Consider the following 24,525-nt stretch of genomic DNA (forward strand, 5'->3'; position numbering starts at 1 on the left):
ACGTGGCACTCTGTTGGTTCACCTTACCACACCATTGTTGAGGGGTATACTCCCCACCAGCCGACCCTTCCCACTCCCGCGGGAGAAGAACCTTAACCGCGGTCCTTCCCCACCGGGCCCTTGAGTTTCAGTGCGTCCCTCAGCACGTACTCCTGCAGCCGCGAATGTGCCAGTCGGCAGCATTTTCCCATGGACATCTCCATGTGCTGGTAGATCATCAAGTTTCGGGCCGACCAAAGAGCGTCTTTCACCGAGTTGATGATCTGCCAGCAGCCCCGGATGTTGGTCTCCGTGTGAGTCCCCAGGAACAGCCCGTAGATCACAGAGTCCTCTGTTACGCTGCTGCTGGGGATGAAACGTGACACTAGCCTGTCCATCTTCCTCCACACCCTCTCTGCCAACTGACAGTGTGCAAAGAGGTGGGTCACAGACTGCTCCTCCCTGCAGTCCTCCCGTGGGCAGCGGGATGTGGAGGCGACGTCCCGGGCGTACAGGAGGAATCTGACTGGGAAGGCCCCTCTCACCGCCAGCCAGGCGAGGTCCTGGTGCCTGTTGGTGAGGTCTGGCGAGGAGGCATTTTGCCAGATGAACTGGACGGTCTGCTCAGGGAACCACCCCACTGTGTCCATCACGTCCTTCTCCTGCAGTGCCTGCAGGACATTACGTGCCGACCACTGCCTGATGGCCCCGTGGTCAAAGGCGTTGACCTGGAAGAACTTTTCTAAGAAGGACAGGTATGGCGGTAACGACCAGCTGACTGGGGCGTTGCGCGGGAAAGGAGCCAGACCCATCCTTCGTAACCAGGGCGACAGGTACAACCTGGGCACATAGTGGTACTTGGTGCCCACATACCTGGGTTCTGCACACAACCTGATGCAGCCACACACGAAGCTGGCCATAAGGGTGAGGGCGACACCGGGGACGTTCTTGCCCCCATTGTCCAGGGACTTGAGCATGACGGCCCGTCTGACCCGCTCCATCTTGGATCCCCGGACGAATCTGAAGACAACTCGGGTGATTTCCGAGCTGCAGGAGCGGGGGATGGGCCACACCAGCGCCAAGTACAGCAGCCCTGAGAGCGCCTCACAGCTGATGACCAGGTTCTTGCCCGTTATCGACAGGGAGTGCCCTCCCCACAGTCCCACTTTCTGTTTCACCTTGGCAGTCCGCTCCTGCCAGTTCTTGTTGCACGCCTCGGCCCCTCCGAACCAGATCCCCAACACCTTCACGTGGTCAGACCTGATGGTGAAGGGACACTGGATCGGTCGGGCCAGTTGCCGAAGAGCATGGCTTCGCTCTTCGTGCGGTTGACCCTGGCCCCCGACGCTAGCTCAAACTGTTCGCAGATGCTAATCAGCCTGCGAACTGACCTCGGATCAGAACAGAAGATGGTGACATCGTCCATGTACAGGGAGGTTTTCACTTGGGTCCCTCCACTGCCTGGCAGCGTCACCCCTCTTATGCCCTCATCCCTCCTGAAGGCTTTGGCAAAGAGTTCAATGCAGCACAAAAACAAGCCAGGGGAGAGGGGGGCAGCCCTGCCTGACTCCAGACCTGATGGGGAAGCTGTCTGTTTCCCACCCGTTGACCTGGACTGCAGTATAGATGTTTGTGTAGAGCAGTCTGATCCAATTCCGGATTCCCTCCCCAAATCCTATTTTGGTGAGCACGTCCGCCATGTACGTGTGCGATATCCTGTCGAAGGCTTTCTCCTGGTCCAAGCTGACCAGGCAGGCGTTCACCCCCGTGTCCTGCACGTAGGCGATGGTGTCCCTCAGCAGCGCGAGGCGGTCCGAGATCTTCCTGCCCGGTACAGCACAAGTTTGGTCCGGGTGGATCACCTGTACCTGAGCAGACTTGACGCTGTTGGCGGTAGCCTTGGACAGGATCTTGCAATCCACATTCAGGAGAGAGATGGGCCTCCAATTCCTAATGTCTTCCCTTTCTCCCTTCTGCTTGAAGGGTGATGATGCCCTTCCTCATGGACTCTGACATGCAGCCGGCCAGAAGCATAGCGTAGTACACTTCCAGCAGGTCTGAGCCCATCCCGTTCCACAGAGCCGAGTAAAAACTCAGCCGGTAAGCTGTCGCTTCCGGGAGTCTTACTCGACTCAAACGAACGGATGGAGCCTGTCAGCTCGTCCAGGGTCAATGGCTGATCCAGACTCTCCCGTTTGCCGTCGTCTAAGACCTGCGTGATAGACGACAGGAAGTTGCGGGAGGCAGTGGATTCTGTAGCCCTTTCTGTCGTACAGACCGGAATAGAAGGACCTGCAGATCCTCAGTATGTCTTTCTGCGCGGACGCGACTGAGCCGCCCTCTTCCTTAAGGTTGTGGATCACAGAGCTCCCCCTGTGTACCTTTTGGAAGAAGAAGCGTGAGCACGTCTCGTCCTGCTGCACGGTTGGACCCTTGATCGGAAGATGATCTTGGAGGATTCGGCGGCGAGGTGCTAGGCTTGCCGGCCCCTCATCTCTCGCAATTCCTCCCTGACATCCACCCCCTTCGACTGCAGAAGGAGAAGTTGCTGCAACTCTGTCTGGAGTTTACGCAGTTCCCTCTGCTCCTGCCTTGCTTTCTGGATACACTTGCGGATGAAGAACCTCTTGAGGTTCTCCTTGGTGGTTCCCACCAATGAACAGGGGAATCAAAGAAGGCTTTCAAGGTTCTCCAACCTGTGTACTCCCTCTCTAGTTCCTCGATGTTCTCTGGGGTTAGCAGCTTTACATTCAGTATCCATGTCCCCCTGACTGCCTCCTGGTCCTCCCCGTAAGTGACAGGTGGCTCTCAGAAGGCAGTGGTCAGAGAAGAACACCGGCGTGATGTCGGTGGACCTGACCGTGAGGGACTCTGAGAGGAAGACGATCCGGGAGCGGGCTGAGCCGTCCGATCATGTCCAGGTGGCTTGTGGCTGTGCTCCACCTGTGGAGGTGCCTAAGACGTCGCGCAGCTTGGCTGTCTTTACCGTTTCCACCAGAAGTCTGGAGGTACTGTCCAGCCTGCCGTCGGCACTGCCGGATCTTCCAGCCGCATCAATGGTGCAGTTGAAGTCTCCGGCCAGAACGACCGGCTGGGCCGGCACCAGCAGCGGTGGGAGCTGCTCGAAGACGGCCAGCCGCTCGCTCCGCACGGGCGAGGCGTACACGTTGATCAGCCGGAGCGGAGTGCCCCGGTATTTGACGTCTGCTACCAGGAGGCGCCCCGCAACCACCTCTTTAACTTGGGTGATTGAGAAGTTACCTCCCCGTAGCAGAATCCCCAGGCCGGAGGCGCGACAATCATTGCCCCCCGACCACACAGACAAACCCTGGGTCCACCACCGTGACCAGCTCCGGTAGTTGCGGAGGCGTGGTAGTCCGCATTCCTGGAGGAAGGTCACGTCGGCCTTTACAGTGTCCAAGTACTGGAGCGCGCTAACGCATCGCCCAGTACTCGTCAAACTGTGCACGTTCAAGCACGCCGGTTTAAGGTCACACACATCAAAGTTGCTGGTGAACGCAGCAGGCCAAGCAGCATCTATAGGAAGAGGCGCAGTCGACGTTTCAGGCCGAGACCCTTCGTCAGGACTAACTGAAGGAAGAGTGAGTAAGGGATTTGAAAGTTGGAGGGGGAGGGGGAGATCCAAAATGATAGGAGAAGACAGGAGGGGGAGGAATAGAGCCAAGAGCTGGACAGGTGATAGGCAAAAGGGGATACGAGAGGATCATGGGACAGGAGGTCCGGGAAGAAAGACAGGGGGGTGGGGGGTGACCCAGAGGATGGGCAAGAGGTATATTCAGAGGGACAGAGGGAGAAAAAGGAGAGTGAGAGAAAGAATGTGTGCATAAAAAGGAGTAACAGATGGGGTATGAGGGGGAGGTGGGGCATTAGCAGAAGTTAGAGAAGTCGATGTTCATTCCATCCAGTTGGAGGCTACCCAGACGGAATATAAGGTGTTGTTCCTCCAACCTGAGTGTGGCTTCATCTTTACAGTAGAGGAGGCCGTGGATAGACATGTCAGAATGGGAATGGGATGTGGAATTAAAATGTGTGGTCACTGGTTGATCCTGCTTTCTCTGGCGGACAGAGCGTAGGTGTTCAGCAAAGCGGTCTCCCAGTCTGCGTCGGGTCTCGCCAATATATAGAAGGCCACATCGGTAGCACCGGACGCGGTATATCACCCCAGCCGACTCACAGGTGAAGTGTTGCCTCACCTGGAAGGACTGTTTGGGGCCCTGAATGGTGGTAAGGGAGGAAGTGTAAGGGCATGTGTAGCACTTGTTCCGCTTACACGGATAAGTGCCAGGAGGGAGATCAGTGGGGAGGGATGGGGGGGATGAATGGACAAGGGAGTTGTGTAGGGAGCGATCCCTGTGAAATGCAGGGGGGGGGAGGAAAGATGTGCTTAGTGGTGGGATCCCGTTGGAGGTTGCGGAAGTTACGGAGAATAATATGTTGGAATAATATATTCCATCTGGGTAGCCTCCAACCTGATGGCATGAACAATGACTTCTCTAACTTCCGCTAATGCCGCACCTCCCCCTCGTACCCCATCTGTTACTTATTTTTATACACACATTCTTTCTCTCACGCTCCTTTTTCTCCCTCTGTCCCTCTGAATATACCTCTTGCCCATCCTCTGGGTCCCCCCCCCGTCTTTCTTCCCGGACCTCCTGTTCCATGATCCTCTCGTATCCCTTTTGCCTATCACCTGTCCAGCTCTTGGCTCCATCCCTCCCCCTCCTGTCTTCTCCTATCATTTTGGATCTCCCCCTCCCCCTCCAGGTTTCAAATCCCTTACTCACTTCCTTCAGTTAGTCCTGACGAAGGGTCTCGGCCTGAAACGTCGTCTGCACCTCTTCCTACAGATGCTGCCTGGCCTGCTGCGTTCACCAGCAACTTTGATGTGTGTTGCTTGAATTTCCAACATCTGCAGAATTCCTGTTGTTTCGAGTTTAAGGTCCGCCACCATTTAAAGTTCTTTATTTCAGCTGCTCGCCGTCCTTACCCGACAAGGAAGCTTGTTAACTCAAAAACCGTTTTATTGTGATAAACATAAATCAGACAGGGCACTCTGACCTGGAGAGTGAATCCAGCCAGTCTCACACAGACGGGGGAGGTGACCATCACACACCCCGGTTACAGTCAGGGTGACCCACAAATACACAAGTGAATAACTGTATAACCCAAGCTAAAATGTAACAATAAACAAACTTAAGCAACACTGTAGTGTGCGGCAACAATTTTAACGTGGACATGAAATTCTTGGTTTTTCTGAAAAGCTGTTGTTCTGATTCTTAGTTCCAGGTACATATGTGCTGAGGGCATTGAATGATAGTATTATACAACAACAGGATACTGCTCAGCCCACTGTCCCTGTTCGAAATCCCAGTGTTCAGTGTTTCAATCCGCATTCTGCGGATTTGCTTAAAGAGGCAATGGGGGCTAATTAAAAACATTGTTTGGTAGTTAGCCTCTCATTGCACCAACATTTATGGTTTCTTTTGAGTTGATATCTGTTCCAGATTTTTATTCAGATTTGCTTTTATTGATTTCCTGTTACCCAACGTAAGCACATGCCAATGTGCTTAATTACCCTTAGCTGGACACTTCCTTTCTGAGTGTCACTGACAGAATTGTCCACTGCGCTTCAGGCAGCCTTGCCTTATCTGTGTTCTGCTGTAGTTTGGGGCTTGTGATTGTGTATTTCCATGCATTGCCACATTGAAGACCAACAGAAGACTTGCTCTCACTGATGTTCAAAGAATCTGGAATTCATTGCCACAGAACGCTGTGGAGGCCAAGTCTTTACAAATATTTAAGGCAGACATTAATAGATTCTTGATTGGTCAGGGCATGAAGCAATACAGGGAGAAGGCAGGAGATTGGGGCTGGGAGGAATAATGGATCAGCCATGATGAAATGGTGGAGCAGACTCGATGGGCCAAATGGCCTAATTCTGCTCCTATGTCTTATGGTCTTATCTGGCTCTCCTTTTCAGATGTTGCTAACCATTTGTGTAGGCTTAAGATGAGAAGTACATTGGCACATTGAGACAAAGAAAAAACTAGCATCCAGTCACTAAACTCTCTTCATCCACACATTAGAAAACCGGCTTTGGTACTAACAGACATTCCAGGAAAAATGAATTTTCAGACATGCTGTTTCCTTCCCAAATTGTACTAAGCAATTTAATTTTTGTTTTACTTTCATTTTTAAAAAAGCTGCACAAGCAGATCTGTTTTTGGAGATAATCTACATAGGTTCTAGTTTTCAATAGGCTAAAAATTGCACAATATCATATTCTCCAATACCAGTCAGTATTCCATGTTTACGTAGTTCTTCCCCTGGAGTATAAATAAGTGCACTGGAGTACAAGTTTAAAACCTGCTGCACACAGCTGGCACAGCGAGAAAGTAAAAATGGGAAATTCAACAATCCTTTCAAAATGTGACAAGACAAGTGATGATAATAATATGGTAATGAAAATTGCCGGTTCAATGCTTTATATTACACTGATTTTGGTCATGATTTCCATGGGCTGCGCCGTTGATTTGAAGAAATTGTGGGCTCTTGTTAAGAGACCATGGGGTCTTGCCGTTGGTGTTGCTTGCCAGTTTGGATTTATGCCACTCATTGCATTTACTCTTGCAACTTCTTTTAAGTTGAAATCTCCTCAGGCATTTGCTGTTCTTTTTATGGGCTGTTGTCCTGGAGGGATTATTTCCAACATAATGAGCTACTGGGCAGATGGAGACATGGATCTCAGGTGAGTTTTTATGCTTTTCTCTTTTTCTCAATTTCACTATCAAGTTTGTTTCTTTTTACTGCACATCCTTTCTGCAAAAGGATCGAGTAACTCTGAATTGTATTTTAACACACTTGACTGTCAGGAGTATGACTAGTCCTGAATCCTTGAGTATCCCCTCTCTTTCCCCAGTGTACCAACCTTTGTAAATATTAGCTCCTTTCTTACTGCATAGGACTCAGACACATGGTTTCCAAGTGAAACCATGCACTTTTAATTGTAGCAACACACATCAAAGTTGCTGGTGAACGCAGTAGGCCAGGTAGCATCTCTAGGAAGAAGTACAGTCGACATTTCAGGCCGAGACCCTTCGTCAGGTCTTCCATACAGCCTTGCCCAGGCCTGCGCCCTGGAGAGTGAAGACTTTCCAGGCACAGATCCATGGTCTCACAAGACTAATGGATGCCTTTAATTTAGCATGACAACTGTGAAATTTGATTGGATGGATCTGCTGGGATTCACCCTTGATTTGTTTTTGCATCAGTGATGCACACAATGAGGTACTCTTTTTAAAGCATTAGGGCTACATATAAACATCTTGACCTGTGGATGGCGAGTGCCAGTATAGAGTACTTGGAAGACAGCATGGTTTTAAAAATGAACTGTAATCTGGAAGATTGAAACATAAGCTTTACCTTCATCTTTGGGAACTCTGTACCCTCCACCAGTAGCGTAGTTATCTCTAACCTGCCTCCTGAGCTATGTTCGCTCTAAGCTATGCATGTGTGCGCGAGCACACACGTTTTTCAACCAGCGCACAGAAGTTTAGTTACCTAAAATAATGTAATAATTAATAACTATACTTATTGAAAATAATCTTTTAACTAAATGTTTCTGTTAACTAGTTAGTCGGCTTTTCAAATACCACAAAGCACGTCGCTGATTTACGTCACCTCGCCTTTCCTGTTCCGGTTTGTACAGCTGCATCACGGCGGCAGCCATCTTTGGTGGAGAGTGTTCATACCATAAAGTTATACAGATCTGCTTCAAATCCTGTAGATAGCTTACTAAGTTTATATTAAAAAAGATCAGTCAAATGGCCCTGTGGCTAAATACTGTCACAAGAAATTGATAAACATCACATACAAAGTAGTTTTACAGGTTTTAAGTGAAGTCTTTGATGAACTGGCTGCACTGTGCAAGATTCTGCAAAAGAGTGGCCTGACACCAATTGATTCACTTCATTTTGTGTGAGGCAAAATTAACAAGATAAGAAAGCAGTATCTGGGAGACAATGTTTCGTGGAGTGACAAAGTTAAAGTTTTGCTAAGCCAACAATGCGAAGAAAACGTCACAGTAGATACAAGTTCGCTGTTGACTTTTATAAATGGTCTTTGTGTTCATTGAGAAGAAAGGTTTCCTGAAGATGAGGTACAAGAATGGTCAGCTTTTGATTTCTCCGCAATTGCAGATTGTGACTTCACATTTGGCAATGAACAAGTTAATGCCTTATGTCTAAAATATCATGATTTTCTAGCTGAAAATACTGTAATAGACAGTTTTGTCATAGGAAAAAAATGTGCACAACATAAGGTTTTTGCACGCACTGACTACAAAAAATTAGAGGGAACATTGCTGCTGAGCCCTTGATCTGTGCCCAGCCATCCTTCAGTTTCGTCATCTCTCACCGTCTGCATCCTAGTGTGGCTGCGGGTCCATGCCAGCTCCCTGATCTCATTTGCTCACACAAGCAGATAACCATTCTCCATACCCCACAACTGAGGGAGAGGAGGGTTACGCTGCCTATCTAGAGAAGAAGGAGGTGACACAAACCCACCCTTGCTGAAGTTCATTAGGCAACTTTTCTCAGGTGAACATCCCTTCCCCAATGAATGTTGGGTGTGATTTTCCCCAACCCTACAACCAAAAATGATGCAAACAAGAGAAAATTTGCGGATGCTGGAAATCCAAACAACACACACAGAATGCAGGAGGAACTCAGCAGGCCATCTCTGGAGAAAAGTACAGTTGATGTTTCCCATTCCAATATGAGAATCCATGGCCTCCTCTCCTGTCGTGATGAGGCCACACTCAGGAGGAACAACACCTTGTATTCTGTCTGGGTAGCCTTCAACCTGATGGCATGAATATCCATTGCTCAAACTTCCAGTAATGCCCCCACCCCCTTTACTGTTCCCCATCCTCTTTTTCCTCTCTCACCTTATATCCTTGCTTGTCCATCACCTCCCTCTGGTGCTCCTGCCCCCTTTTCTTTCTTCCGTGGCCTTCTGTCCTCTCCTTTCAGACTCCCACTTCTCCTGCCCTGTATCTCTTTCACCAATCAACTTCCCTACTCTTTACTTCATCCCTCTCCCCCTCATGGTTTCAGCTATCACCTTGTGTTTCTTTTTCCCCTTCCCTACCTTTTAAGTCTACTCTGCATCTTTTTTCTCCAGCTTTGCCAAAGGATCTTGGCTCAAAACATCGACTGTACTTTTTTCCAGGGAATGATGCAGTTGCTTTTTTTTTGTCGTCTCTCTCTCTCTCTCTCTCCACCTGCCCACCCAACCGCAGAGGAGTGACTTTTCCCCCCACATCTCCACAGAATCTGATCCAGGTGATTGTACCCTTCCCCACCCAATAAATGATAGGGAGGATGGCAGCATCATACTTGCATTCTCCTTTAGACAGTGCTGATAAAGGTGATCCAATGTTTTCCTTAAGCCAAAGACCCAATCCCACCAGTGAATGATTTCCTAAACCCAAACTTGGGAAGGGACAAATAAATGACATCTTCTTTTAGTGTGATGATGTGCAATAGCTGATAACTTGCAGTCTCATCCTAATCACAACTGAGTTTTTGTGTGAAGGGACAGTACTAAAATGATAACACATACACTCTATGCTCCAACATTTGCTCCAAGTATAAAACCACACATTCACAGCATTCTTTACTGCCTTATGATTCGAACATTGTGTTCAACAGTTCTGGATAATTCATTAATTCCTACTTGCATCTCCTCTGGACTGATTTCTTTTTGTGTCTCGATTTACTCCACCACTGTGGTGTGTTGTGGAGATTGGGAGGTAAGATAACCCTTCACGCTCAGTCTTCTCTTCATCTCTGAATGTTCCGAAATTTCCCCATCTCTGTTTTTAATCCATGCATTCTTATAGGATTTGTTGTACTTTAATACTTCTCGTAGGCATATGTGTCTCTCTTTGTGAAGACGTGAGGTAATTGTTTAATTGTGCAGCATCGTTATAATTTTTTCTGCTCTGTGAGGAGCTAGCACTAGTGCTCACTGGTATTTTCTGCTTTATGCATCTTTGAAAAGTCTTACAGTGTGTGATTACGTTTAATTCCAGACTTATTCTTTAGCTTGCCCTCAATTTCTTTGTCTTTGCTGATTTCTAACTTGCCCATTGGTACTTCTGGCAAGTTGAGAAATCCTCTCCTTGGATTTAATGATCTTTCATTTCTCTTCTAACCCAAGGAGGCACCACATTTCCTGTTGGGACTTTGTGCCTTAAAGGGAAATATGTTCTTCAACATATTTATTTTTTGCAGTACTAGCCATTGCCTTTACAAAGTCATACTTTTCAAAGTAACATCCCAAACAACTACAGCCAGCTTGCCTTTCATGCATCGTAGCTTCCTTTGTTTTGTATACAACTGTATCACTTTTAAACAATGTCAAATTCTGTCATGCTGTGTTCCCTCAGCCCCAAAGTGCCCGCGACAACATGATTTATCAGTTGCACAAACCAAGGTCTAAAATAGCACAACAATCAGATCTTTAGACATTTCATAAATTCTTCTTCAACTGTAACTGCAGAAAATTTATCCCATCCAGTCTATTGTTCAAAGTTCAAAATAAATTTATTATCAAAATACATATATGTCATCATATATGACCCAAAGATTAATTTTCTTGTGGGTATACTCAATAATTTATCTATAGAATAATAACCTTAACAGAATCGATGAAAGTCCACCCAACTTGGGCAATCAGCCGGAGTGCAGAATACAACAAACTGTGCAAAATAGAGAAAGAGACAATAATAAATAAATAAATAAATAAATAAATAAGCAACAAAGTATCAAGAACATGAGATGACCAGTCCTTGAAAATAAATTAAATGATGGGGCAGGTGAAGTTGAGTGAAGAGATTCATTGAGAGAGATTGTGATGAAACAAAAAATGTTTTTTTGAACATTGCGCAAAGCATGATGCAGTGGTGGGCAATGATCGAGCACCCCGTTGGCAATCTCGTTAGAGGCCTCTCAGCCCTATGGCAGTGTGCGGCAGGACTGTATCTATTTCCTTGAGACCATTCTCTGATTTTAACGTGAGATAGGGGAGGCTGTTAATAATTGGTGAGCACTGTATTCCACTGAGGGAGGACGGTAGGCTGATAATTGATGACTGCTGTATTGCACAGAGGGGAGGATGGTAGGATGATAATTGGTGAGCGCTGTATTACACGGAGGGGAGAATGGTAGGATGATAATTGGTGAGTGCTGTATTGCACGGAGGGGAGGATGGTAGGATGATAATTGGTGAGTGCTGTATTGCACGGAGGGGAGGATGGTAGGATGATAATTGGTGAGTGCTGTATTGCAGGGAGGGGAGGATGGTAGGATGATAATTGGTGACTGCTGTATTGCACAGAGGGGAGGATGGTAGGATGATAATTGGTGAGTGCTGTATTGCACGGAGGGAGGGTGGTAGGATGATAATTGGTGACTGCTGTATTGCACGGAGGGGAGGATGGTAGGATGATAATTGGTGAGTGCTGTATTGCACAGAGGGGAGGATGGTAGGATGATAATTGGTGAGTGCTGTATTGCACGGAGGGGAGGGTGGTAGGATGATAATTGGTGACTGCTGTATTGCACGGAGGGGAGGGTGGTAGGATGATAATTGGTGACTGCTGTATTGCACGGAGGGGAGGGTGGTAGGATGATAATTGGTGAGTGCTGTATTGCACGGAGGGGAGGGTGGTAGGATGATAATTGGTGACTGCTGTATTGCACGGAGGGGAGGGTGGTAGGATGATAATTGGTGACTGCTGTATTGCACGGAGGGGAGGGTGGTAGGATGATAATTGGTGAGTGCTGTATTGCACGGAGGGGAGGATGGTAGGATGATAATTGGTGAGTGCTGTATTGCACGGAGGGGAGGGTGGTAGGATGATAATTGTTGAGTGCTGTATTGCACGGAGGGGAGGATGGTAGGATGATAGTTGGTGACTGCTGTATTGCACGGAGGGGAGGATGGTAGGATGATAATTGGTGACTACTGTATTGCACAGAGGGGAGGATGGTAGGATGATAATTGGTGAGTGCTGTATTGCACGGAGGGGAGGATGGTAGGATGATAATTGGCGAGCGCTGTATTGCACGGGGGGAGGGTGGTAGGATGATAATTGGTGACTGCTGTATTGCACGGAGGGGAGGATGGTAGGATGATAATTGGTGACTGCTGTATTGCACGGAGGGGAGGATGGTAGGATGATAATTGGTGAGTGCTGTATTACACGGAGGGGAGGATGGTAGGATGATAATTGATGACTGCTGTATTGCACGGAGGGGAGGATGGTAGGATGATAATTGGTGACTGCTGTATTGCACGGAGGGGAGGATGGTAGGATGATAATTGGTGACTGCTGTATTGCATGGAGGGGAGGATGGTAGGATGATAATTGGTGACTGCTGTATTGCACGGAGGGGAGGGTGGTAGGATGATAATTGGTGACTGCTGTATTGCACGGAGGGGAGGGTGGTAGGATGATAATTGGTGACTGCTGTATTGCACGGAGGGGAGGATGGTAGGATGATAATTGGTGAGTGCTGTATTGCACGGAGGGGAGGATGGTAGGATGATAATTGGTGAGTGCTGTATTGCACGGAGGGGAGGGTGGTAGGATGATAATTGTTGAGTGCTGTATTGCACGGAGGGGAGGATGGTAGGATGATAGTTGGTGACTGCTGTATTGCACAGAGGGGAGGATGGTAGGATGATAATTGGTGAGTGCTGTATTGCACGGAGGGGAGGATGGTAGGATGATAATTGGCGAGCGCTGTATTGCACGGGGGGAGGGTGGTAGGATGATAATTAGTGACTGCTGTATTGCACGGAGGGGAGGATGGTAGGATGATAATTGGTGACTGCTGTATTGCATGGAGGGGAGGATGGTAGGATGATAATTGGTGACTGCTGTATTGCACGGAGGGGAGGATGGTAGGATGATAATTGGTGACTGCTGTATTGCACGGAGGGGAGGATGGTAGGATGATAATTGGTGACTGCTGTATTGCACGGAGGGGAGGATGGTAGGATGATAATTGGTGAGTGCTGTATTGCACGGAGGGGAGGGTGGTAGGATGATAATTGGTGAGTGCTGTATTGCACGGAGGGGAGGGTGGTAGGATGATAATTGGTGAGTGCTGTATTGCACGGAGGGGAGGATGGTAGGATGATAATTGGTGAGCGCTGTATTACACGGAGGGGAGGATGGTAGGATGATAATTGATGACTGCTGTATTGCACGGAGGGGAGGATGGTAGGATGATAATTGGTGACTGCTGTATTGCACGGAGGGGAGGATGGTAGGATGATAATTGGTGACTGCTGTATTGCATGGAGGGGAGGATGGTAGGATGATAATTGGTGACTGCTGTATTGCACGGAGGGGAGGGTGGTAGGATGATAATTGGTGAGTGCTGTATTGCACGGGGGGAGGGTGGTAGGATGATAATTGGTTACTGCTGTATTGCACGGAGAGGAGGGTGGTAGGATGATAATTGGTGAGTGCTGTATTGCACGGGGGGAGGGTGGTAGGATGATAATTGGTGAGTGCTGTATTGCACGGAGGGGAGGATGGTAGGATGATAATTGGTGAGTGCTGTATTGCACGGAGGGGAGGGTGGTAGGATGATAATTGGTGAGTGCTGTATTGCACGGAGGGGAGGGTGGTAGGATGATAATTGGTGAGTGCTGTATTGCACGGAGGGGAGGGTGGTAGGATGATAATTGGTGAGTGCTGTATTGCACGGAGGGGAGGATGGTAGGATGATAATTGGTGACTGCTGTATTGCACGGAGGGGAGGATGGTAGGATGATAATTGGTGACTGCTGTATTGCACGGAGGGGAGGATGGTAGGATGATAATTGGTGAGTGCTGTATTGCACGGAGGGGAGGGTGGTAGGATGATAATTGGTGAGTGCTGTATTGCACGGAGGGGAGGATGGTAGGATGATAATTGGTGAGTGCTGTATTGCACGGAGGGGAGGATGGTAGGATGATAATTGGTGACTGCTGTATTACACGGAGGGGAGGGTGGTAGGATGATAATTGGTGACTGCTGTATTGCACGGAGGGGAGGATGGTAGGATGATAATTGGTGACTGCTGTATTGCACGGAGGGGAGGATGGTAGGATGATAATTGGTGACTGCTGTATTGCACGGAGGGGAGGATGGTAGGATGATAATTGGTGACTGCTGTATTACACGGAGGGGAGGGTGGTAGGATGATAATTGGTGACTGCTGTATTGCACGGAGGGGAGGATGGTAGGATGATAATTGGTGACTGCTGTATTGCACGGAGGGGAGGATGGTAGGATGATAATTGGTGACTGCTGTATTGCACGGAGGGGAGGATGTTAGGATGATAATTGGTGACTGCTGTATTGCACGGAGGGGAGGATGGTAGGATGATAATTGGTGACTGCTGTATTGCACGGAGGGGAGGATGGTAGGATGATAATTGGTGAGAGCTGTATTGCACGGAGGGAGGATGGTAGGATGATAATTGGTGACTGCTGTATTGCACGGAGGGGAGGATGGTAGGATGATAATTGGTGAGTGCTGTATTGCACGGAGGGGAGGATGGTAGGATGATAATTGGTGAGTGCTGTATTGCACGGAGGGGAGGGTGGTAGGATGATAATTGGTGACTGCTGTATTGCACGGAGGGGAGGGTGGTAGGATGATAATTGGTGACTGCTGTATTGCACGGAGGGGAGGATGGTAGGATGATAATTGGTGACTGCTGTATTGCACGGAGGGGAGGATGGTAGGATGATAATTGGTGACTGCTGTATTGCACGGAGGGGAGGGTGGTAGGATGATAATTGGTGACTGCTGTATTGCACGGAGGGGAGGATGGTAGGATGATAATTGGTGAGTGCTGTATTGCACGGAGGGGAGAATGGTAGGATGATAATTGGTGAGTGCTGTATTGCACGGAGGGGAGGATGGTAGGATGATAATTGGTGAGTGCTGTATTGCACGGAGGGGAGGGTGGTAGGATGATAATTGGTGACTGCTGTATTACACGGAGGGGAGGATGGTAGGATGATAATTGGTGAGTGCTGTATTGCACGGAGGGGAGGGTGGTAGGATGATAATTGGTGAGTGCTGTATTGCACGGAGGGGAGGGTGGTAGGATGATAATTGGTGAGTGCTGTATTGCACGGAGGGGAGGATGGTAGGATGATAATTGGTGAGAGCTGTATTGCACGGGGGGAGCGTGGTAGGATGATAATTGGTGACTGCTGTATTGCACGGAGGGGAGGATGGTAGGATGATAATTGGTGAGAGCTGTATTGCACGGAGGGGAGGATGGTAGGATGATAATTGGTGAGTGCTGTATTGCACAGAGGGGAGGATGGTAGGATGATAATTGGTGAGCGCTGTATTGCACGGAGGGGAGGATGGTAGGATGATATTTGGTGACTGCTGTATTGCATGGAGGGGAGGGTGGTAGGATGATAATTGGTGAGTGCTGTATTGCACGGAGGGGAGGGTGGTAGGATGATAATTGGTGACTGCTGTATTGCACAGAGGGGAGGACGGTAGGATGATAATTGGTGACTGCTGTATTGCACGGAGGGGAGGATGGTAGGATGATAATTGGTGAGTGCTGTATTGCACGGAGGGGAGGATGGTAGGATGATAATTGGTGAGCGCTGTATTGCATGGAGGGGAGGATGGTAGGATGATAATTGGTGACTGCTGTATTGCACGGAGGGGAGGGTGGTAGGATGATATTTGGTGAGCGCTGTATTGCACAGAGGGGAGGATGGTAGGATGATAATTGGTGACTGCTGTATTGCACGGGGGGAGGGTGGTAGGATGATAATTGGTGAGTGCTGTATTGCACGGAGGGGAGGGTGGTAGGATGATAATTGGTGAGTGCTGTATTGCACGGAGGGGAGGATGGTAGGATGATAATTGGTGACTGCTGTATTGCACGGAGGGGAGGATGGTAGGATGATAATTGGTGACTGCTGTATTGCACGGAGGGGAGGATGGTAGGATGATAATTGGTGACTGCTGTATTGCACGGAGGGGAGGGTGGTAGGATGATAATTGGTGACTGCTGTATTGCACGGAGGGGAGGATGGTAGGATGATAATTGGTGACTGCTGTATTGCACGGAGGGGAGGATGGTAGGATGATAATTGGTGAGTGCTGTATTGCACGGAGGGGAGGGTGGTAGGATGATAATTGGTGACTGCTGTATTGCACGGAGGGGAGGGTGGTAGGATGATAATTGGTGACTGCTGTATTGCACGGAGTGGAGGATGGTAGGATGATAATTGGTGAGTGCTGTATTGCACGGAGGGGAGGGTGGTAGGATGATAATTGGTGACTGCTGTATTGCACGGAGGGGAGGATGGTAGGATGATAATTGGTGAGTGCTGTATTGCACGGAGGGGAGGATGGTAGGATGATAATTGGTGAGTGCTGTATTGCACGGAGGGGAGGATGGTAGGATGATAATTGGTGAGTGCTGTATTGCACGGAGGGGAGGATGGTAGGATGATAATTGGTGACTGCTGTATTGCACGGAGGGGAGGATGGTAGGATGATAATTGGTGAGTGCTGTATTGCACGGAGGGGAGGGTGGTAGGATGATAATTGGTGAGTGCTGTATTGCACGGAGGGGAGGGTGGTAGGATGATAATTGGTGAGTGCTGTATTGCACGGAGGGGAGGGTGGTAGGATGATAATTGGTGACTGCTGTATTGCACGGAGGGGAGGGTGGTAGGATGATAATTGGTGAGTGCTGTATTGCACGGAGGGGAGGGTGGTAGGATGATAATTGGTGAGTGCTGTATTGCACGGAGGGGAGGATGGTAGGATGATAATTGGTGACTGCTGTATTGCACGGAGGGGAGGATGGTAGGATGATAATTGGTGACTGCTGTATTGCACGGAGGGGAGGATGGTAGGATGATAATTGGTGAGTGCTGTATTGCACGGAGGGGAGGGTGGTAGGATGATAATTGGTGAGTGCTGTATTGCACGGAGGGGAGGATGGTAGGATGATAATTGGTGAGTGCTGTATTGCACGGAGGGGAGGATGGTAGGATGATAATTGGTGACTGCTGTATTACACGGAGGGGAGGGTGGTAGGATGATAATTGGTGACTGCTGTATTGCACGGAGGGGAGGATGGTAGGATGATAATTGGTGACTGCTGTATTGCACGGAGGGGAGGATGGTAGGATGATAATTGGTGACTGCTGTATTGCACGGAGGGGAGGATGGTAGGATGATAATTGGTGACTGCTGTATTACACGGAGGGGAGGGTGGTAGGATGATAATTGGTGACTGCTGTATTGCACGGAGGGGAGGATGGTAGGATGATAATTGGTGACTGCTGTATTGCACGGAGGGGAGGATGGTAGGATGATAATTGGTGACTGCTGTATTGCACGGAGGGGAGGATGTTAGGATGATAATTGGTGACTGCTGTATTGCACGGAGGGGAGGATGGTAGGATGATAATTGGTGACTGCTGTATTGCACGGAGGGGAGGATGGTAGGATGATAATTGGTGAGAGCTGTATTGCACGGAGGGAGGATGGTAGGATGATAATTGGTGACTGCTGTATTGCACGGAGGGGAGGATGGTAGGATGATAATTGGTGAGTGCTGTATTGCACGGAGGGGAGGATGGTAGGATGATAATTGGTGAGTGCTGTATTGCACGGAGGGGAGGGTGGTAGGATGATAATTGGTGACTGCTGTATTGCACGGAGGGGAGGGTGGTAGGATGATAATTGGTGACTGCTGTATTGCACGGAGGGGAGGATGGTAGGATGATAATTGGTGACTGCTGTATTGCACGGAGGGGAGGATGGTAGGATGATAATTGGTGACTGCTGTATTGCACGGAGGGGAGGGTGGTAGGATGATAATTGGTGACTGCTGTATTGCACGGAGGGGAGGATGGTAGGATGATAATTGGTGAGTGCTGTATTGCACGGAGGGGAGAATGGTAGGATGATAATTGGTGAGTGCTGTATTGCACGGAGGGGAGGATGGTAGGATGATAATTGGTGAGTGCTGTATTGCACGGAGGGGAGGATGGTAGGATGATAATTGGTGACTGCTGTATTGCACGGAGGGGAGGATGGTAGGATGATAATTGGTGAGTGCTGTATTGCACGGAGGGGAGGGTGGTAGGATGATAATTGGTGAGTGCTGTATTGCACGGAGGGGAGGGTGGTAGGATGATAATTGGTGACTGCTGTATTGCACGGAGGGGAGGATGGTAGGATGATAATTGGTGACTGCTGTATTGCACGGAGGGGAGGATGGTAGGATGATAATTGGTGAGTGCTGTATTGCACGGAGGGGAGGATGGTAGGATGATAATTGGTGACTGCTGTATTGCACGGAGGGGAGGATGGTAGGATGATAATTGGTGAGCGCTGTATTGCACGGAGGGGAGGATGGTAGGATGATAATTGGTGACTGCTGTATTGCACAGAGGGGAGGATGGTAGGATGATAATTGGTGACTGCTGTATTGCACAGAGGGGAGGATGGTAGGATGATAATTGGTGACTGCTGTATTGCATGGAGGGGAGGGTGGTAGGATGATAATTGGTGAGTGCTGTATTGCACGGAGGGGAGGGTGGTAGGATGATAATTGGTGACTGCTGTATTGCACAGAGGGGAGGACGGTAGGATGATAATTGGTGACTGCTGTATTGCACGGAGGGGAGGATGGTAGGATGATAATTGGTGAGTGCTGTATTGCACGGAGGGGAGGATGGTAGGATGATAATTGGTGAGCGCTGTATTGCATGGAGGGGAGGATGGTAGGATGATAATTGGTGACTGCTGTATTGCACGGAGGGGAGGGTGGTAGGATGATAATTGGTGAGCGCTGTATTGCACAGAGGGGAGGATGGTAGGATGATAATTGGTGAGTGCTGTATTGCACGGAGGGGAGGATGGTAGGATGATAATTGGTGAGGCTGTATTGCACGGAGGGGAGGTGGTAGGATGATAATTGGTGACTGCTGTATTGCACGGAGGGGAGGATGGTAGGATGATAATTGGTGACTGCTGTATTGCACGGAGGGGAGGGTGGTAGGATGATAATTGGTGAGTGCTGTATTGCACGGAGGGGAGGGTGGTAGGATGATAATTGGTGACTGCTGTATTGCACGGAGGGGAGGATGGTAGGATGATAATTGGTGACTGCTGTATTGCACGGAGGGGAGGATGGTAGGATGATAATTGGTGACTGCTGTATTGCACGGAGGGGAGGAGGTAGGATGATAATTGGTGAGTGCTGTATTGCACGGAGGGGAGGATGGTAGGATGATAATTGGTGAGTGCTGTATTGCACGGAGGGGAGGATGGTAGGATGATAATTGGTGACTGCTGTATTGCACGGAGGGGAGGATGGTAGGATGATAATTGGTGAGTGCTGTATTGCACGGAGGGGAGGATGGTAGGATGATAATTGGTGAGTGCTGTATTGCACGGAGGGGAGGGTGGTAGGATGATAATTGGTGAGTGCTGTATTGCACGGAGGGGAGGATGGTAGGATGATAATTGGTGACTGCTGTATTGCACGGAGGGGAGGTGGTAGGATGATAATTGGTGACTGCTGTATTGCACGGAGGGGAGGATGGTAGGATGATAATTGGTGACTGCTGTATTGCACGGAGGGGAGGATGGTAGGATGATAATTGGTGAGGCTGTATTGCACGGAGGGGAGGATGGTAGGATGATAATTGGTGACGGTATTGCACGGGGGGAGGATGGTAGGATGATAATTGGTGAGTGCTGTATTGCACAAAAGGAGGGGAGGATGATACGGATGATAATTGGTGAGTGCTGTATTGCACGGAGGGGAGTGGTAGGATGATAATTGGTGAGTGCTGTATTGCACGGAGGGGAGGGTGGTAGGATGATAATTGGTGACTGCTGTATTGCACGGAGGGGAGGGTGGTAGGATGATAATTGGTGAGTGCTGTATTGCACGGAGGGGAGGGTGGTAGGATGATAATTGGTGAGTGCTGTATTGCACGGAGGGGAGGATGGTAGGATGATAATTGGTGAGTGCTGTATTGCACGGAGGGGAGGGTGGTAGGATGATAATTGGTGAGTGCTGTATTGCACGGAGGGGAGGATGGTAGGATGATAATTGGTGAGTGCTGTATTGCACGGAGGGGAGGATGGTAGGATGATAATTGTGAGTGCTGTATTGCACGGAGGGGAGGATGGTAGGATGATATTTGGTGACTGCTGTATTGCACGGAGGGGAGGGTGGTAGGATGATAATTGGTGACTGCTGTATTGCACGGAGGGGAGGATGGTAGGATGATAATTGGTGACTGCTGTATTGCACGGAGGGGAGGATGGTAGGATGATAATTGGTGAGTGCTGTATTGCACGGAGGGGAGGATGGTAGGATGATAATTGGTGAGTGCTGTATTGCACGGAGGGGAGGATGGTAGGATGATAATTGGTGAGTGCTGTATTGCACAGAGGGGAGGATGGTAGGATGATAATTGGTGAGTGCTGTATTGCACGGAGGGGAGGATGGTAGGATGATAATTGGTGACTGCTGTATTGCACGGAGGGGAGGGTGGTAGGATGATAATTGGTGACTGCTGTATTGCACGGAGGGGAGGATGGTAGGATGATAATTGGTGATGCTGTATTGCACGGAGGGGAGGATGGTAGGATGATAATTGGTGAGGCTGTATTCACGGAGGGGAGGGTGGTGGAGATAATGGTGATGCTGTATTGCACGGAGGGGAGGATGGTAGGATGATAATTGGTGAGTGCTGTATTGCACGGAGGGGAGGATGGTAGGATGATAATTGGTGAGTGCTGTATTGCACGGAGGGGAGGAGGTAGGATGATAATTGGTGAGTGCTGTATTGCACGGAGGGGAGGGTGGTAGGATGATAATTGGTGAGTGCTGTATTGCAACGGAGGGGAGGATGGTAGGATGATAATTGGTGACTGCTGTATTGCACGGAGGGGAGGATGGTAGGATGATAATTGGTGAGTGCTGTATTGCACGGAGGGGAGGATGGTAGGATGATAATTGGTGAGTGCTGTATTGCACGGAGGGGAGGGTGGTAGGATGATAATTGGTGAGTGCTGTATTGCACGGAGGGGAGGATGGTAGGATGATAATTGGTGAGTGCTGTATTGCACGGAGGGGAGGGTGGTAGGATGATAATTGGTGAGTGCTGTATTGCACGGAGGGGAGGATGGTAGGATGATAATTGGTGACTGCTGTATTGCACGGAGGGGAGGTGGTAGGATGATAATTGGTGAGTGCTGTATTGCACGGAGGGGAGGGTGGTAGGATGATAATTGGTGAGTGCTGTATTGCACGGAGGGGAGGGTGGTAGGATGATAATTGGTGACTGCTGTATTGCACGGAGGGGAGGATGGTAGGATGATAATTGGTGACTGCTGTATTGCACGGAGGGGAGGATGGTAGGATGATAATTGGTGACTGCTGTATTGCACGGAGGGGAGGATGGTAGGATGATAATTGGTGACTGCTGTATTGCACGGAGGGGAGGATGGTAGGATGATAATTGGTGAGTGCTGTATTGCACGGAGGGGAGGATGGTAGGATGATAATTGGTGAGTGCTGTATTGCACGGAGGGGAGGATGGTAGGATGATAATTGGTGAGTGCTGTATTGCACAGAGGGGAGGATGGTAGGATGATAATTGGTGAGTGCTGTATTGCACGGAGGGGAGGATGGTAGGATGATAATTGGTGAGTGCTGTATTGCACGGAGGGGAGGATGGTAGGATGATAATTGGTGACTGCTGTATTGCACGGAGGGGAGGATGGTAGGATGATAATTGGTGAGTGCTGTATTGCACGGAGGGGAGGATGGTAGGATGATAATTGGTGAGTGCTGTATTGCACGGAGGGGAGGGTGGTAGGATGATAATTGGTGAGTGCTGTATTGCACGGAGGGGAGGATGGTAGGATGATAATTGGTGAGTGCTGTATTGCACGGAGGGGAGGATGGTAGGATGATAATTGGTGAGTGCTGTATTGCACGGAGGGGAGGATGGTAGGATGATAATTGGTGAGTGCTGTATTGCACGGAGGGGAGGATGGTAGGATGATAATTGGTGAGTGCTGTATTGCACGGAGGGGAGGGTGGTAGGATGATAATTGGTGAGTGCTGTATTGCACGGAGGGGAGGATGGTAGGATGATAATTGGTGAGTGCTGTATTGCACGGAGGGGAGGGTGGTAGGATGATAATTGGTGACTGCTGTATTGCACGGAGGGGAGGATGGTAGGATGATAATTGGTGACTGCTGTATTGCACGGAGGGGAGGATGGTAGGATGATAATTGGTGACTGCTGTATTGCACGGAGGGGAGGATGGTAGGATGATAATTGGTGAGGCTGTATTGCACGGAGGGGAGGATGGTAGGATGATAATTGGTGAGTGCTGTATTGCACAGGGGGAGGATGGTAGGATGATAATTGGTGAGTCTGTATTGCACGGAGGGGAGGATGGTAGGATGATAATTGGTGAGTGCTGTATTGCACGGAGGGGAGGGTGGTAGGATGATAATTGGTGAGTGCTGTATTGCACGGAGGGGAGGTGGTAGGATGATAATTGGTGATGCTGTATTGCACGGAGGGGAGGATGGTAGGATGATAATTGGTGACTGCTGTATTGCACGGAGGGGAGGATGGTAGGATGATAATTGGTGAGTGCTGTATTGCACGGAGGGGAGGATGGTAGGATGATAATTGGTGAGTGCTGTATTGCACGGAGGGGAGGATGGTAGGATGATAATTGGTGACTGCTGTATGCACGGAGGGGAGGATGGTAGGATGATAATTGGTGAGTGCTGTATTGCACGGAGGGGAGGATGGTAGGATGATAATTGGTGAGTGCTGTATTGCACGGAGGGGAGGGTGGTAGGATGATAATTGGTGAGTGCTGTATTGCACGGAGGGGAGGGTGGTAGGATGATAATTGGTGACTGCTGTATTGCACGGAGGGGAGGTGGTAGGATGATAATTGGTGAGGCTGTATTGCACGAGGGGAGGATGGTAGGATGATAATTGGTGACACGGAGGGGAGGGTGGTAGGATGATAATTGGTGACTGCTGTATTGCACGGAGGGGAGGATGGTAGGATGATAATTGGTGAGTGCTGTATTGCACGGAGGGGAGGGTGGTAGGCTGCTCAGGAGCGTGAAGTGTGTTTCTGAGCTTTGAATGGATGCACCCAACTTGGGCTGCGATGTCAGCCTCTCCCTCCCGAATTACCTCCCCCAACTTCCCCTAACGCGCTGCCGACTGACTTTTGGGCACAAACAAACTATCAGTGTGGTAGAAAATGGGAGGGAAATTTTCATTTCTAAGAAGGAATTTTTAAACGCTGCAGCTTGGCTGCCGTCCTGCTGCTTTCTTGTTGTTGTAAACATTCCAAAAGTTGGATTCTGTAGGTTAGAAGTCAATTGTATCATGGTTTTCATATTTTTTGCCGTTTTCCTTATTTAGTTATTTATTATGCCGTTCTTTTTAAAATCTTTTATTAACCCCTATTCCATTGTGCCTAGTCTGTGGAAACAATTTACAAATGTAGCAATGGCTCCAGCAAAATTGAAAAGACACTTAGCTACAAATCACAGCCATATGACACGTAAAAGTGCTGATTATTCCAAACAACTACCATTGGAATCTCAAAACAAAGGGTAAAGCTTTTAATTCAAATCAACATAAACCTTCATTTAATCAAATCTATTAAGTCTACCTTTAGGAAAATTAAACCTCATTTTGGTTTAAGCCAGTTATTTAACAGAAATTTATTATGTTTGCTTTATGAGTTTTTAAAATTTAGGAAACAGAAAGAAAGGGATTAATTTCAAGAAAGGTAGACGAAGCCCAACTACTTTTTTTTCAAGAAAGGTTAGCTAAAAATTCATTCTCTACTCAAAAAACATTGACAATTATTTTTGGATTATCATATCTACAACTTACTGATCACACTAATGTACCATGAGCTCTAGATACAGTAACTTTTATGCAGGGGCTCCCTGAGACTTGAAAATTATTTCAAGGGTTCCTCAGGCCAAAAAGGTTGACAAAGGCTGCTCTATAGAATGGGAGTTAAAGTCTCCAATTATTACTGTGTTATACCTGATGCACTTCTAAAATACAGTTAGGTCTTTAAAACATTTTAAAATGTTGTTACTTTTAGCATTGTGTGAAACAGTAGTTCTTTTCCCCCATATGAATTTCCAAGCTGTTTTGTTTCATTTGAAATATTTGCCTAGGCATTTCTTGTCATACGTTCCTATCTTGAAGATTCATGGGTGGTGTCATTTCCTCATGTGTCACTGCTCTTGTTCTGCAGGGGAAGTTGGACCATATTGTCCTGGGACTCCTGTTCTGGGAATACTTAATGTTTTATCATGACACCAACCTAGGAAGCTTAGGAAGCCTACAGGCAATTAAAGTA

General features: G+C 48.5%; 1 protein-coding gene across 2 annotated transcripts in view; it reads left to right on the top strand.

Annotated features, from left to right (window-relative positions):
- Window positions 1–6,229: 6,229 nt before the first annotated feature.
- LOC134344164 (sodium-dependent organic anion transporter-like) overlaps window positions 6,230–24,525 on the top strand; it is a 47,770-nt gene continuing 29,474 nt past the window's right edge. Inside the window, exon 1 of one of the 2 annotated variants that reach the window (XM_063043504.1) lies at window positions 6,230–6,748. In XM_063043504.1, the coding sequence (XP_062899574.1) occupies window positions 6,402–6,748 (347 nt within the window). In that variant the 5' untranslated portion in view covers window positions 6,230–6,401. The remainder of the gene's footprint in view (window positions 6,749–24,525) is intronic. The other variant, XM_063043503.1, reaches the window with a different exon arrangement.

Source organism: Mobula hypostoma, chromosome 3 (genome assembly GCF_963921235.1).
Source record: "Mobula hypostoma chromosome 3, sMobHyp1.1, whole genome shotgun sequence".
Classification (NCBI taxonomy): Eukaryota; Metazoa; Chordata; class Chondrichthyes; order Myliobatiformes; family Myliobatidae; genus Mobula; species Mobula hypostoma.